The sequence below is a fragment of the Podarcis gaigeae genome, assembly GCF_964106915.1.
Source record: "Podarcis gaigeae genome assembly, chromosome: 8".
In the NCBI taxonomy this organism is placed as follows: Eukaryota; Metazoa; Chordata; class Lepidosauria; order Squamata; family Lacertidae; genus Podarcis; species Podarcis gaigeae.
Genome location: NC_139684.1, coordinates 53,148,930 through 53,163,313, shown reverse-complemented (window position 1 = coordinate 53,163,313; position 14,384 = coordinate 53,148,930). Strand labels below are relative to the sequence as shown.

At 43.5% G+C, this 14,384-nt stretch overlaps 1 protein-coding gene across 22 annotated transcripts in view; it reads right to left on the bottom strand.

The window, feature by feature from the left end:
• KIFC3 (kinesin family member C3) overlaps positions 1 to 13,890 on the bottom strand; it is a 34,828-nt gene extending 20,938 nt beyond the window's left edge. For 2 of the 22 annotated variants that reach the window (XM_083751346.1, XM_083751360.1), the window contains exons 1-3: positions 12,519 to 13,870; positions 11,849 to 12,310; positions 1,582 to 1,738 (exon numbers count right to left, since the gene is read on the bottom strand). In XM_083751346.1, the coding sequence (XP_083607472.1) occupies positions 1,582 to 1,594 (13 nt within the window). In that variant the 5' untranslated portion in view covers positions 1,595 to 1,738; positions 11,849 to 12,310; positions 12,519 to 13,870. Of the gene's footprint in view, positions 1 to 458; positions 551 to 1,581; positions 1,742 to 11,848; positions 12,311 to 12,518 lie in introns of those variants that run through there. The other 20 variants (XM_083751341.1, XM_083751350.1, XM_083751356.1 and 17 more) reach the window with 20 other exon arrangements.
• Positions 13,891 to 14,384: the final 494 nt, after the last annotated feature.

Here is a 14,384-nt window from a genome sequence, read left to right as displayed (position 1 = left end):
GGGACTCAAAGTCTGCACACATACACCATCTTGAATCCCTCCAGCAAAGGGACACAGTTTCAGACTAGCTTTTGCTAGTGCACTGCTGACATAGTTTGGAGTTCAAGTTTCCACTGCAAACTTCACATGGAATGTCCTTTGCCTTTTGCACATGGGCTTTTCCAAAGAATAAGCAGCTGCATATCAAGTGCACGGCATGGAACTTTCAACAGAATTCATAGGGCAATGATGGACTTCCTTTCAGATGAAAGGGGAGAGAAAGCCAGTTGACACCCCCCCCAAAAAAAAAATACTGTGGAAAATGTGGAAATTTCGGGTTGTTAAAAAGGCTTTTTAGAAGCAACACATCAACTCTCATTCAAATAGTCTCTTTCTATTTCATATGATAAACAGAGTACTTTTTAAAGTAGCATCTTAAAATAATATTATGGCCAGTTACACTACTGCAAAATTCTTACTTCCAGAATTCAAAGGCAGCACTGTTAGGGTTTTTACCATTCCTACTGTCTTCATCTGGATTGTAACAATCTTAGGACCAAACACATAGTTCCTGCAAAAGAGTGGCAGAACTAAACAGCCTCTCAGCACTCTCATTTCTCACTTGCCTCCAAATCAACATACACCATCAAGGGACAATGAACATAAAACCAAAAGCTAAGGAGACAGGGAGGGAGGGGGATGATCACCACACCCTATGTGAGGATTCACAGCAAAAGGAGGAACAGATTTTGCCAACTCAACACTAAACCCTTATTATGACAAATCCTGCAATAAGTCACTGGCTCAGCATTAGTATCTACATGAAGACACCCCCTGCTTTTATCCTATCCTATCAACCGGGATGTGTATGTTAATGATCAGAGAGAGGCGAGCAGACAAAGACATTGCTATACTGTACAACTAATCCTACTTCAGCTGAACTGTCCCTTTCCATACAGACCCCTGCCTCCAAATAAACCCCATAGCAAGCCTCGTAAGAGAGAACCAGGAGGAGGAGGAGGAGGCGGCAGACAGACACCACCACAGGTCTGCTCAGGTCTTGGCCCCACTCAAAACTCCACCCACTTTGTCCTCCCCACCCATGTTCCAAGAAACTAAACAGTCTCCAGTTTCCACATGTGGAAGGTGTGTTTGCTTCTCTTGGCTTCTGTGTTTTGCTTCCTCTTAGAATTAATTATTTTAGCATTCTGTTTCCAATATCCATATGGATCCTTTTTTTCATTTTTTAAAAAGTCATATTTTATTAATGTTGCTTTGGGGACTCCAATCAAAAAGTGATTACAAATTAAATACATTTACATTTTAAATACCTACTTAACTAACCCATTGGGTTCCAATCTGTTTCACTCTTTGGGGTTTAGGGTAGCACACATGGCAGAAATCCTGTTTTATTCTGCCAGGGAGCTTAATTGGAAAATTCCTGACTTGCCCCAAGGTGCCAAGTATGCTTCCTGCCCAAACCCATCAGCCTCCAGGCCTCCCCAGTCCAAATCCAACACTCCAGTCACTACGCCTCATCGGCTCCCGGACTGTCTTTCCCAAATAACCAAGACGGGCGCAGGTTTTGTGCATCTGCTGTACCTGAGTTATCCATGTTGACGTCAGCTTCCTGCTCCAGGATGTCGCAGCAGCTGTCAACAGCTGCCAGCCTCTGTCTTGTGCCCAGCTTGGCGATGGAGCCAACACTTCCCTCAGTCTTCACCTGGCAAGTGGCCTTTCACACCTTGGCTTGTAGAGCCTGCTGAGAAGATAGAAACCCTTGTATGGGAGGCATGCTAATAATACCAACAGCACTAAGACACTCCCAACCCAATACGGAACTATTTGCAAATAATTCATGATTCAAGTGCCTGGGGAAATGTCATCAATTAAAGTTGTTGATGATATCTTACGTCTTCTCTGCCTAACAAATATGACAATGGTTGCTGGCTTTTTCTATATTAGATCCACAGTAAAAAAATATATTATGTTAGCATAGTTATTATGCCACTATAGTTGACAGCCCTTGCTTAGGTCTGGAGTGTTATTTGTTTAATGGGGGGGGGGATTAAGGCTTGCCCCCAGCTAAATTATTTCTATAAAAATTAATGGAAATCCATGTTGGTTATCAATTGTTTTTAATGGGTCTACTCAGAGTAGAACACTAGCTACAACGTCAGGCGTGAACTATTGTCTCAGCTTGCACCGAAAGAAAGAACTTTGGCACATCCAATTCTGCCACATGCACATTGTGAAATGCACTCCCATCCCCTTGAAGTCTAAAACTTTCCAGGGAGGTGCCTGCTTATTAACAAGAGCAACCCACATTTTTCTGCATAGCTACAACTTCCTCTCCGGGGTTTTTTGTGTCAAGAAGAAGAAGAGGAAGAGGAGTTTGGATTTGATATCCCGCTTTATCACTACCTGAAGGAGTCTCAAAGCGGCTAACATTCTCCTTTCCCTTCCTCCCCCACAACAAACACTCTGTGAGGTGAGTGGGGCTGAGAGACTTCAAAGAAGTGTGACTAGCCCAAGGTCACCCAGCAGATGCATGTGGAGGAGCGGAGACGCGAACCTGGTTCACCAGATTACAAGACTACTGCTCTTAACCACTACACCACACGCACAGGAGATACATGGGGAGCATTGCACTTTGAGATTGGCTGTCTTGGTTGATAGAAGCAGCCTCTGAAGCTGGGCAAAAGTACATGATGGGCACTGAGGAAAGCACTGCCAGGGCGAATTGTCTTTTACTTTGCCCTCTACAATCTGGAAACCCATCAAACAAGCAGATCAGTTGCTGAACACTTTAAAGATGGTCTATAAAGATGGGAAAAACTCACTCTGATAAAGTCATATTGAACTTCTCACCACTTTTAAAAACCACCACCACTATCCATTGGATTACGGGGAATCCAGATGTGTTGGTCCTATCACTCCCTTTGCTACCATAGCCCAGTGAAGGGGGTGTACAGGATAATTTTCTATGCACTGCGTTAGACTAATTTGATGGATGGATGCAAAATCAGCTTAACACCCTTGCACGAAACATGCCCAACTTCAGCTCCCACATTTTTATTCCCCCTCCCTCTGCACTTTTCCTACTGCAACTCCTGCTCCTTGCAAACTCTTCCCATAAACCAAGGGCCAAACTGCATGCAGCAATCTAGAGACACAGGCCCAGTTACCCAAAATGTTGTTTCTCTTCACAAGCACATTCCCTTGCCTGCCAGCCCCCATGCCAATGAAGTGGGCAGCTACACACTGATATCAGATTGTGCCATTTCACCTGTCTTTTTTTGAAGTAGAATGATTATGACATTGACCATGAGGAGAAAATTCCTCCACCACATGAAGAGAAGTATGACTTCAGCCATTGTGTTCACCGCTGTCTGTTCACTCTCACTGCCATCTGTTCCAGGATGTTGCTACTGTCAGAAGTGAAGAGCTCTCAAGTTCCTTCAGCTACTGTGGCAGTGCAATTCCTCTCCCACTGCTATCTACAGGCTACTACACTACAATAAAAACCAGTTCAAGAATCCACTTATATCACTTATTACATTCCCAATCTACCAATGATTGATGGTGTGTGAGTATGTGTGTGCAGACTTTTCCCATGTGTTTTATAGTATCTTTCCTGAATGGACAGTGCATCACTCAGAATGGCACAGAAAAAAATTACAAGAAATGTTTCCACTGAATCCTTGGGAGAATGCTTTGGCTGGACTTCCTCTTAAACAATAATGTAAAGTATATACTTGCTGGAAGCTCCATCAAGAGCTGGTGCGCGCGATCATGTAGAGGAAAAACAATACCCTGATACATTTTTAAGACAAGGTAGTCTTGTTCTTTCATCTCTGACTTTGAAATCCTTCAAGGTCATCCTCACTTGCATGGTCAGGTTTCCAAATATACCTGCTCCACACACAGAAGATGGCCATACAGTAGCAGAACAGCAACCTCAGAAGATTCTTTGCTCAGAAGACAGCAAATCCTGCCTGTTGTTTCACACTAGATTTTTTAAAATCATATATATCTCAGAGGCCCATCTGACTAAATCTCACCAAAGACAGTATAGTTAGTGTCAAAAAGCGACCTCCTTCCATGTTTTCTAGTATCTGAAGCTGGCATGCAAGCCCCTCCTCTTTCTGGCAATCTGCCAACATTTCTCTGAAGTTTGCAAATCCTGCGGCTCAAAATAGTCCAGGTCAGTGGAAGAATGGCAAGTTTCCCATTGAAACCCAAGACACAGGCATCTCTCATGAGCTGAAGAGAAGAAGAGATTCAACAAGTCTTTTGTCTCTCTACTGACCCAGCAAGGACACACCAGGCCCAGTTTCAAATGTAGGCACTAACTTTAGGAAACTCCACGGAATAAGTTCTCGGATTTCAAGAGACAAGAGGATGCATGAATAATGCATGGAGAAGCACAATACAAATTTCTGTCACAGGAAAAAACAGTGTGTTGTAAATTTTCAGAAACCATTCTAAAGTTCACACATATCCTTTCTATTATTTATACAACTTATATCTTGCTCTTTCTCCTCAAGAAGCCCCAGGCAGCAAACCTAAGAACAAAACAGAGTAGTACAGGCTTCCTCAAACCCGGCCCTCCAGATGTTTCGAGACTACAATTCCCATCATCCCTGACCAATGGTCCTGCTAGCCAGGGATCATGGGAGCTGTAGGCCAAAAACATCTGGAGGGCAGAGTCTGAGGAAGCCTGGAGTAGTATAAAAGCATTTTAAAAAACAGTTGAACATGTTTTTCTAAGAACATTTAGAAAACACAGTTTTACCAGTAATTTCAGGGTTGCATGGGGAAACAAGAATTCATTTAACTTCTTCCTAAAAGTCAACAACACACCTCACCAGGGAGAGCATTCCACAAATGGGAAGCCACCACTGAGAAGGCCCTGTCACAATACTGTAAATTCACAATATATGTGGATGACACTACATGCACATGAACTCAGCTGCAAGGCTCAAGTTTACAGAAAATTACCGTATTTTTCGCTCTATAACACGCACCTGACCATAACACGCACATAGTTTTTAGAGGAGGAAAACAAGAAAAAAAATGCTGAATGAAACAGTGGATGTATCATTTTGGTGCTTCATGCTGTGGCCACAGACATGTGATTTGACGGTGAGTTTGGGGTAGGCTAATGCAAAAATCCTGAGAATCCATGTGGATCTGTACTTTGTAACCACAGCAACCAAAAACAGCTTTTACAACTTTGTAAACAAAGCAACCGAAAACAGAAGAGGGTGGGCAATAAGACCCTGAGGCAGAATGCAGGAAAGCAGCAGCCTCCTCTCTGCAGCACGCGATCTGATTTTTGCCCCTGCACTCAGGCCAGTCGGCTCCAGGGACCACACATTCGCTCAATAACACGCACAGACATTTCCCCTTACTTTTTAGGAGAAAAAATGTGAGTGTTATAGAGAGAAAGATACAGTAAATGTTATGAAAAATGCCCTGGTTATAAGCTGAATGAAAATAAATCTTCTGGGGAATAATATTAGGAGTCAAGTGTGCAACATAATGTCAGACATGATACAAGCACCACAGAAAAAAGAAAATAAATATCTAGTGATAAGACTGGGAGATTTATACAGGTGAAAGTACTTGCTTGTGAATAAAAAATAGAAGCTAATAAAATATGAAAGAATATTTAAATGTCATGGAAAGCAAGAATAGCAGCAGTGAAGATACTGCTCATTCTTAGCATTGGGTTGTATCCAATATAAGTTCCACTCAGAGTAGAGGAATTAAAATTAATGACTATCTAAGGTCAATTTCAGTTGGACTCCTCTGAGTATTATTTTTGTTTGGTTGGTTTATTATTATTATTAATTGTATGCTGCCCTGCACCCAAAGATTTCATGGCACTTCATATATTAAATGTTTTAAGATGAGAAAAGGTGATTAAAAAAATCCAAAGACAGCAGTAAGACAGCAATATTATTTTATAATACTTCACCAGGCGGAAGAACAAATTCCAAGTCATTCATTCTATCATTTATCATCTCAACTGGTGTCATTGTAATAAGATGCACTGTAATAAAAGATTTCCAAGAACTTTCTAATTAACTTAATAGCTGCAAGAATCAAAGGGACTAGCATATGAAAGAACATACATTGCTGAATGGTTAAATGAAATATGGAAAGTGTTGCTTATTGTGAAATTGACATATCTGGTGAAATATAATGAAAGGGTAGAAGGAATATATAAAATAAGAAGTTATAAAATGAACTGGAACTTGCCTTTTCAAACACATATTTTAACCCAAATGTCTACCTCACTTTCTGAGTTTTATAGTAGGATTGAGGAACCTTTGTTTCACGTCCTATGTGAAGTCATTTAGAAATGCAGCTGGATTGACTGCATGGGGAACTTGATTGTGCAGGTAATCCCTACAAAAAGGAAGGATTGACTACACTACCTATGAGCTGATAGGTGGTGAGTTCAAGTTTACTAGATTGGCTACATAACCTAGTTCCCTGTGAGAAACTTGGATCACGCAGCTAATCCCTGCAAAAAGCAGGACTGGATATTAAGCCTGCTGGATTGGCTGTGCAACCTAGTTTCCAATGAGGAACTCAATCACCCAGCAGATACCTGCAGAAAGGAGCTTTACTAACACTAGGCTTGGGGCTTGTAAATCAGAGAGCACTGGGCTCTGTAGTTTGCATTTGGACCACCTAACACCAGCTAATAAACAAGAAGGTGCACTGCAGACCAAAGTCTATAGGCTATCTGCCACACAGTCCCACAGAAAATGCACCACAAAAATCTAATCTGGAGGTCACTGAGGCATGCATGACAGCGAAGAACACTATGACCATAAACTATACAGAGAACCAGCCTGTATCTTTGTCTCTCCTGATCCTCTGCTTAATTCAGCACCTGGCTTGCCACACCCACTCAAGCTTCAACAGCTGTCCTGACTCCATGCCCCCACCTATCTATCTCAACTACTAAGGCTGTGAGAGTAGCTGCTTCTATGAGGCTCACTGAAAGCACAGCCCAAAATAGCAGCAAATGAAGTTATCACTCTATAAAGATGTCACATCAAGCACCTGGGGAAGACTGAAGAATTTCAGCATTAATTCACAGTAAACATTTTATGTGCATCAGGATGCATTTTAATTAGAAGCAAAGCAAGTTTACAGGGTTCTGAATAAATAAAGCAAAAGGCTGCAGCAAATCAGATGCGAAACTAGATACAGAAAAGAAAATCTCTTTGAAGAACTTTATTTTTTGTTGTGTCTGATCTCAATAATGCTGACAGGACAGGTTGCTGCAATCAGGAGTCATCCAACAGCAGACCGAAGAGTCAGAAGAAATACTGGCAAGGAAAGAAGCCCAACCAGTCCAAGATTGTGTAAGTCAGGCACCTGTGCCAGATCCCCAAAGAAAGCACAGCAGGCAGGAGAATGGGATGGTCCCAACACTTGAGAGGAAGGAAGCTATCATTTGGAAAGCTCGTAAGACTCTGGCTGGCTGGCACCCAGAGACAGCAGAAATGGAAAGGCCTCACACACCAGCCTCCTCACTTCCAGTGCTTGCTCATCTTGGCAGCCGTGTCCATTTTCACCAAGACATATGGTGTACTCTTAATCCCAGCAGCACCAGGGCCCAAGACAAGGGACTGTGTGTTTGCACTAATTCCCCTAGGCTCAGGATGAGAACAACCACTGACCTTAGACAAGCAGTCTGAGTAGACTCCACTACATCCAGAAGAAGCCTGATTATTAGCAAATCAGTTGGGTCAAGGGAGGGGGGGGGGGATTTTCGCAGTCAGGGTTTTCCCTAAAACTGATAGGTTGAATTTTTTCTACCTTTAAAAATATTTTAGTTTTCTTACAGTCACTAACTGCCCGTGTAGTGTGCCCCTTACCTGGCCTGCCCCACCTCCCACATCATAGCTCCCCCTACCCTTATTTTCATTATAAGGGTTGTATACTAAGTGTATATTGACCTCTAAAACCAAAGGTGTTTCAGGTGAATTTGAACTTTTAATCCCTGATTTATTATAGTGTATTTTAAGTGGAGGAATGCTATAAAATGCAGTTTTATTATAAATAATTTGCAAGCCTGCCACTTTTTGATAGTTTCCAAATAGTTGTTTTAAGTGGGGAGCTGCAGCTAATGGGTCAAACAGCATAATAACCATAATTTCCATAACCATAAATTAATTAGGTGTTCTGATTAATTAGGTGTACCTCTAGATTTTTTTAAAGAATTTGAATTCATAGCCATTTATTCTAACCTTAGCTGTAGAGGGTTGGTAAGTGGGCTTAATGGTATTAGTTATTTGTGGTGCTAGATACAGGAGAAACCTATTTTCTATATAATCAAAGGCTTTAAAGGTATCTATAGCTACCTTTTCCATTGTTGAGAGGAAAATGCTGCTCATGCTTCTGAGGCACAACAAACCTACATTGGTTTAAGACTCATGCAGGGGAATGCAGCTAATAGGTAATTATCAGCGTTTTTTCCAAATGACATTGCCCCACATTGCTTTAGAGAAGTCATTGAAGCTATAATTGTATAAAATAAATACATGTTTGCTGAATTGATAGGCCTCAAATATTACTTCTATCCTTCTTCGGGGGAGCAAAGAGAGAGAGAGAATTTCTGGGAGATCATAGAACTTTTACAAAATGTTTGTGTCTTAGGCACACACACTGATATGGCTGTTTGCGTGGGGCATGGAAAGTGAAGGAAGGGCCTCTATAAATCAGTCTTTAAGGAACAACAATGGGAGACGGCTATCGTATTCATCTCCTGCTTGGCTTCTCTTAGAGTTCTGGTTGGCCACAATGGAAAATGAGGTGTAAATAATGTTTGGACTTGATTCAACAGTGCTCCTCTTTATGTTCTTATGAGAGGAGACATAGAGGCACATCAGTCTCAGATATACCGTATTTTTCGCTCTATAAGATGCACAAGACAATAAGACGCACCTAGTTTTTGGAGGAGGAAAACAATAATAATAAATAATAAATTTTACTTCTATCCCGCCCTCCCCAGCCGAAGCCGGGCTCAGGGCGGCTAACAACAACCAAATAATCCAACATTCTAAAAACATTTCATTATAAAAATTAATTAAAATCAAATTGATGGCAACCGTTAAGCAAAATTCTGTGCAGATTGCCAGAGGAGGAAGTCAGGCTGCGCCCTGACCAAAGGCCTGGGGGAACAGCTCTGTCTTGCAGGCCCTGCGGAAAGATGTCAGGTCCTGCAGAACAGCAAGAGTAATCACTGCGCAGTGCAAGCAGCAATCCCTCTTGCTGTTCTGGCTTCTGTGATAGCTGTGCAGCCTTCATTTGCTCCATAAGACGCACACACATTTCCCCTTACTTTTTAGGAGGGAAAAAGTGAGTCTGATAGAGCAAAAAATACGGTAATTCCTCCTTGGTCCTGGGAAGAGTGATATATTATACACTATGGACACTACTAGATCTGTAGGGCAAACTTGAAAGGGAAAAGCAATAGAAATAAATGTTCTGCTATTCTGTATTATGAAGGTTTGATATTCTGTATTTTTCCACAGAGAAATCCAGGAATTAGTGACCCCACCCAGTAAGATTCCCCTTGTATGGGATAGGTGGGAAACCAAACTGGAAATCAAATTACTACTTTTACGATAGACAATGTGTGCATGTGCCACTGAAAGCTAAAAGAGAAACACCCTGACAAACTATTTATTGAAGCACATGAATATGGCAGAAAGGCCATCCCACTAAATAATCACCACAGCTTTTTGCAACCATATATCAGCAGAGATGCCAGCATTAATCAATTAAATTAGTGCAGAGGCCAAGAATCACAATCAACAAACCAATCTGCAGCTTTCAAAGAACACTGAAAGGTACTGCGATAGGAGGCTGGAACAAACTAGTGCAGACATCAGTGACTACCATCAATGCTCCATGTTATCAGGTAGAACTGCCAACTTATTAGGATTGTTAATCACCTGGCCTGATTAAAAGTATATCTATATTAATAAAACCTCGAAACTGCCTTTGAGGGATCTTGACAGAAGCAAACTATTAATTTTCATCAAACTCTGAGGGAAATGGGATACTTCCCACAACAGTTGCATAAAAGAATCACAATGGTTTCGAGAACTAAAAGAGGTCAAGAACTATCAGCATTATGAAATATTCAGGTTTAAAGGCACCTTGACATTGACTGCAATCTTCAGTTGCCTTCAATGCTACTAAGAACATAAGCCTTTGTGATGCCACTCTATAAGTGTCCCTCTTTGCTAGCTTTGGATACAAACTGGAAGGAAAATCCATTAGATTACAAAGGGTGGGATGGGAGAACAAGTTTGTGGGGCATCCATGGCTGAATGGCTTTTCACTGCTGTGAATTCAGTAATATTTGCTCATTGTTATTCCCAGTGATTAACAGGAAGTCAATTTTCAATCTGCAGTTAAAGTTTAGTCAATTAATTGTACTGATTAAATCAATTAAAGTAGGCAATCCTATTATATGGTGGCATCTAACATGCCATGTAGGGACATAACAAGGGGACACTCTACCTATTAAACAATTCCCTTTCCCAGGGCTGTTGTGAGGATGAAAAACAGTTTGTGATGCAAGCTAGAAATACAGATAAAAACGATAGCATTACTATAAAGGTGTATGACCAAAAATTCTTGTTTCCAATGCCAGTAGGAATGGAATTAATGCTTTGCTATGTATTATTTTAGTTTAGTTGCTTGAAGCATGCTATAATTGTCAAAAAGTAAAAAAAAAAAAAAAATGCCATAAAGGTACAGACAATCTTTGACCTTTCTATTAGGAAAACACAGCTAACCCAATGTCAGATCACTCAACTATTTCCACACATACCAGTCAGACACATGTTGGTCCTACGCATCTTACTCAGTTTCCTTAAGGAGGGAAAAAAGAATGTGAATAATTAAGAAAAAGTGAACACACTTGCAGTGCCTTCTGTTCCTCCCTGCTTCCCTATGAAAGACAGAGAAGTGATCCCACAGATCTCTCCTGAGTCCGTAATGGGGGCAGTGAAGAAATGCACAACCATAGCACGCCATCCCTAAACTTGCCTGAAAGGTAGTCTCTGACCTTGAAGCCTTTTGCCCCAATCCCAAATGTCCACAGACAAAATGTGTTTACTCATTAGTGACCAAAGGCCACTAATGAGTATTCTCAGAGGCATTCTAACCTTTACAGCTTCACATGTTTCAGGACTGAGTTCTGGCATTGAAACTTGATTTTGGTGCTAAGCTCTGGAGAACTCTAGCTCAAGCCCTGCACAGAACTAGGAGGGAAAAAGATATAGGTAACTGCACAGCTCAAGGGTAATCCTATATTTTCTTCTGGTCCAATTGTACATTCCTCTTTGCCAAAATTTCAGACATATTGTGACATAAGCGGATTGTCATCCTTGCTGTATATGATACATTTTCAATACTTAAGAGAGGAAACAGGAGAGAATATGGAACATAAGAGTTAGAGGTTCAAATATACATGTGAAAATTCTAGACACCCTATTTGCTTATTTCTCTCTCAATTGAGCTTCAGCATCTAGCCCTAGAGCAGCCTTCCCAAACCTTGATACACGCCAGCTATTTTGGGTCACAACTCTCACAGCACCAGCTCTGCTGGAGTAGACAATATAGGTGAGGCAGATGTAAGTAAGTCCAAAACCTCTGGAGCACATCAAGTTACAGAAGTCTGCCCTAGAGTAATCCCAACGGTAGAGAGGAACCAGAAAAAGGATGCTGTTCTGACTCACCGTGTAGACGGCAAGCTAAACAGCCACCATCAGTTCAATAGGAGCCAGTCCCTTTAAAAATGTATCAAATCAAATGCACTTACCCAGCTTTATCTGCTGCCAGAGATAACAAAACCACAAGGACAAAGTGAGGCCACGTGCTTTTCTCCAATGTAAGCCAATGATTTGTTTTTCCAATGCTGTTAAAATGTAACTTTTCTCTGGAGGAAAGAGTAGGGACAAAAGTCTTCGTCCTCCAGCCTGGCAGTAGCACCTTTGTCTGCCAAGCCCTGGAGTTGCCTAATTGTTGGTGTCTGTTTTAGTCTCTCTTCCTCCGAAACCCTCCACTCATCTGTGGCATCTAGAATGGAATGCCAGAAATGCAGCAGTGCTGGTTACTGAGTCGCTCCTGGCAGAAGCAGCAGCAGTGAGAAAAAGGGTGGAGGAGGCATGGAGGATGATCCAAAAGGCAACACTCACACTGTGTTTGGTAGGAGGTGCCTTCCCCCGCAAGTTTCTCACTCAGGCAGGTCCCAGGTCATGACGTGGGATTCTAAGGCAGGCATCTGCAAGAAAACAGAGCAGGTATTTCAACAGGAGGCACAGTTCCAAAATCCCAGAAGTTAGTAAACAAAGACAAGATGCACAGATGTCTCGGCTGCTCCAGAATTAAGTGCTACTTTTTTTTGTAGATTGCAAAAGATGCATTTTTAGCACTCAGTGCCTGCCACTAGACACTTTTGTACTTGCAAATGAGTTAGGCTGTTTCCCCACCTGAAAAATGTAGCTAGCAACCTATGTTTCGGGGCGAGATGCTGGTTGCAGCCTTTGTTCACTCTGCGGTGTCTGACCACAAAGGTGCTTGAGATGTCACTCCGGTGAGCAATGTCAGTGGTTGAACAGGAGGCTTCAAAAACACTAATCGGAACCGTAGCTCGCTGCCCTGTGTGCCTATTCTGCCCACCTACTGGGACTGGCAGTAATCAGAAAGGGCACCTTAACAAGTTCAATTTAGAATACCAATCGTGCAGAGGCTTCCCTGACGTTCTTTTCCATTTGCAATTCATTGGTGGCCCTAGGATTGCTGATTCTCTCCTCTGCAGAATTACTCCATTGACTAGCACATTCGGGATCAGAAACGCAAACCTGGGCTCTAGATGTGCCGATTCCCTGTGACAAGCACAAGAGGAGGATCAGCTCCTGCCAGAAGGCACAGGCAGCCCTCTGTCTCTTTAAGCAGGGCAATTTTCGGGCCGGCTCCTGGGAGTTTGACTAAAGGAGGGAAGGGGCTGTCATGCCAGCCTCCCAGCCTGACATTTACCGAGACAGACGGAGATGTCGACGGAGACTTCCGAAAACAGGAGCCTGCTGCGACTCCAAGATAGCTGAACCCCTCCTGGGTTTCGGGTCAACCTCGCCCGCCGCACTCCCTCTCACATTCCAACAGCAAGCCACGCCCCGAAATGGGCAACAAGGGTGCAGCTTATAAAGGTCTGCAGACAAGCTAATCGGGAGATGCCCGGTCCAGCCTGACCGGCCGGCCGTCGCGGTCACGAACGCCGGAGGAGAGCCAGCACGTCCCCAACGCGGGCGGCGCCCAGAGGCCCGGGGAGAAGCACCTCCCCAATTCCTTCGTTGCTGCTGCTGCGGCGGCTGCGAATGCGCGCGGAAACTCCTCCTCGGCGGGCCGCTTCAAACTGGCCACGGCGCTAGTCCCTGGCGTTGCGTCCGGCCGCTGACGAGTCAGGAGCTTCGCCCTCGCCGAGAAGGAAAAGCTAACGCTCTCTTGAGCCGCCGCCCGCCTCGCTCCGAGGCAGGCGTGGCCGCGGCTGACTCGCGTCTCGTCAGGATCCTTCGCGCGCACGTGGCCGCCCCTCCCACCCCCTCAGAAGACGTTGTCGTTGTTGGCTTGTCGGCCAGCCGAGAAACAGCGTCCCCGAGCGACCTCCCTCCTAGGCCCACCTTCACCCTGTCAGTTAGAAAAAGGAGGAGAAAAAAGGCCCGGCCCGGGACAAGCGCCTCAGGGAGAGATTCCGATGGCAGAGGCATTGCTGTCTAGGCAGCCCATGCTACCGCGCGCGCGCGCTCCCGACAGAGCTAGAGCGGGAGCCGCCGCCGCCGCCCCCTTCGCAAGGAACGAGCGCCTACTTGTCGCTGGTTGCCATGGCAACTCCGCCTGCTCCGGCCTTCCTGAGGAAGCGCCGGGGACGAGCACACGGGCATGGGGTGGGGTGTTTTTTTTTGGAAAAGAAACCTGCAATTTCCCCCTGTAAGTGGGTTGGGCGCGGCGAAAGCCAGCCAAGGCAAGGGTACTTTGGTTTCCTCCACCCCATCAGTAAATACTGTAACGGTATTCATTTGCCCCCGTGGGAGTGAGGAGCTTCCGCTGTTCTTTCCCCCACCCGAACAGCGGTGCTTTTACTTTCCTGTGCAAATCCTGGCCTCTATTAGCCACCTTGGGAGTGTGGTGGAATGTTTGGAGGGACATGTTTATTGTATGATTTTATTTGTTTCATAAAAATGTTAATTGTAAAAAATGCAAAGCCAAATACCCAAAAGGATTAGCAAAAAGGAATAAAGCAGTAAAATTGTCAGTTTAAAACTTCTGTTTTATTCAAAGCTATAGCATTCAAAATATAA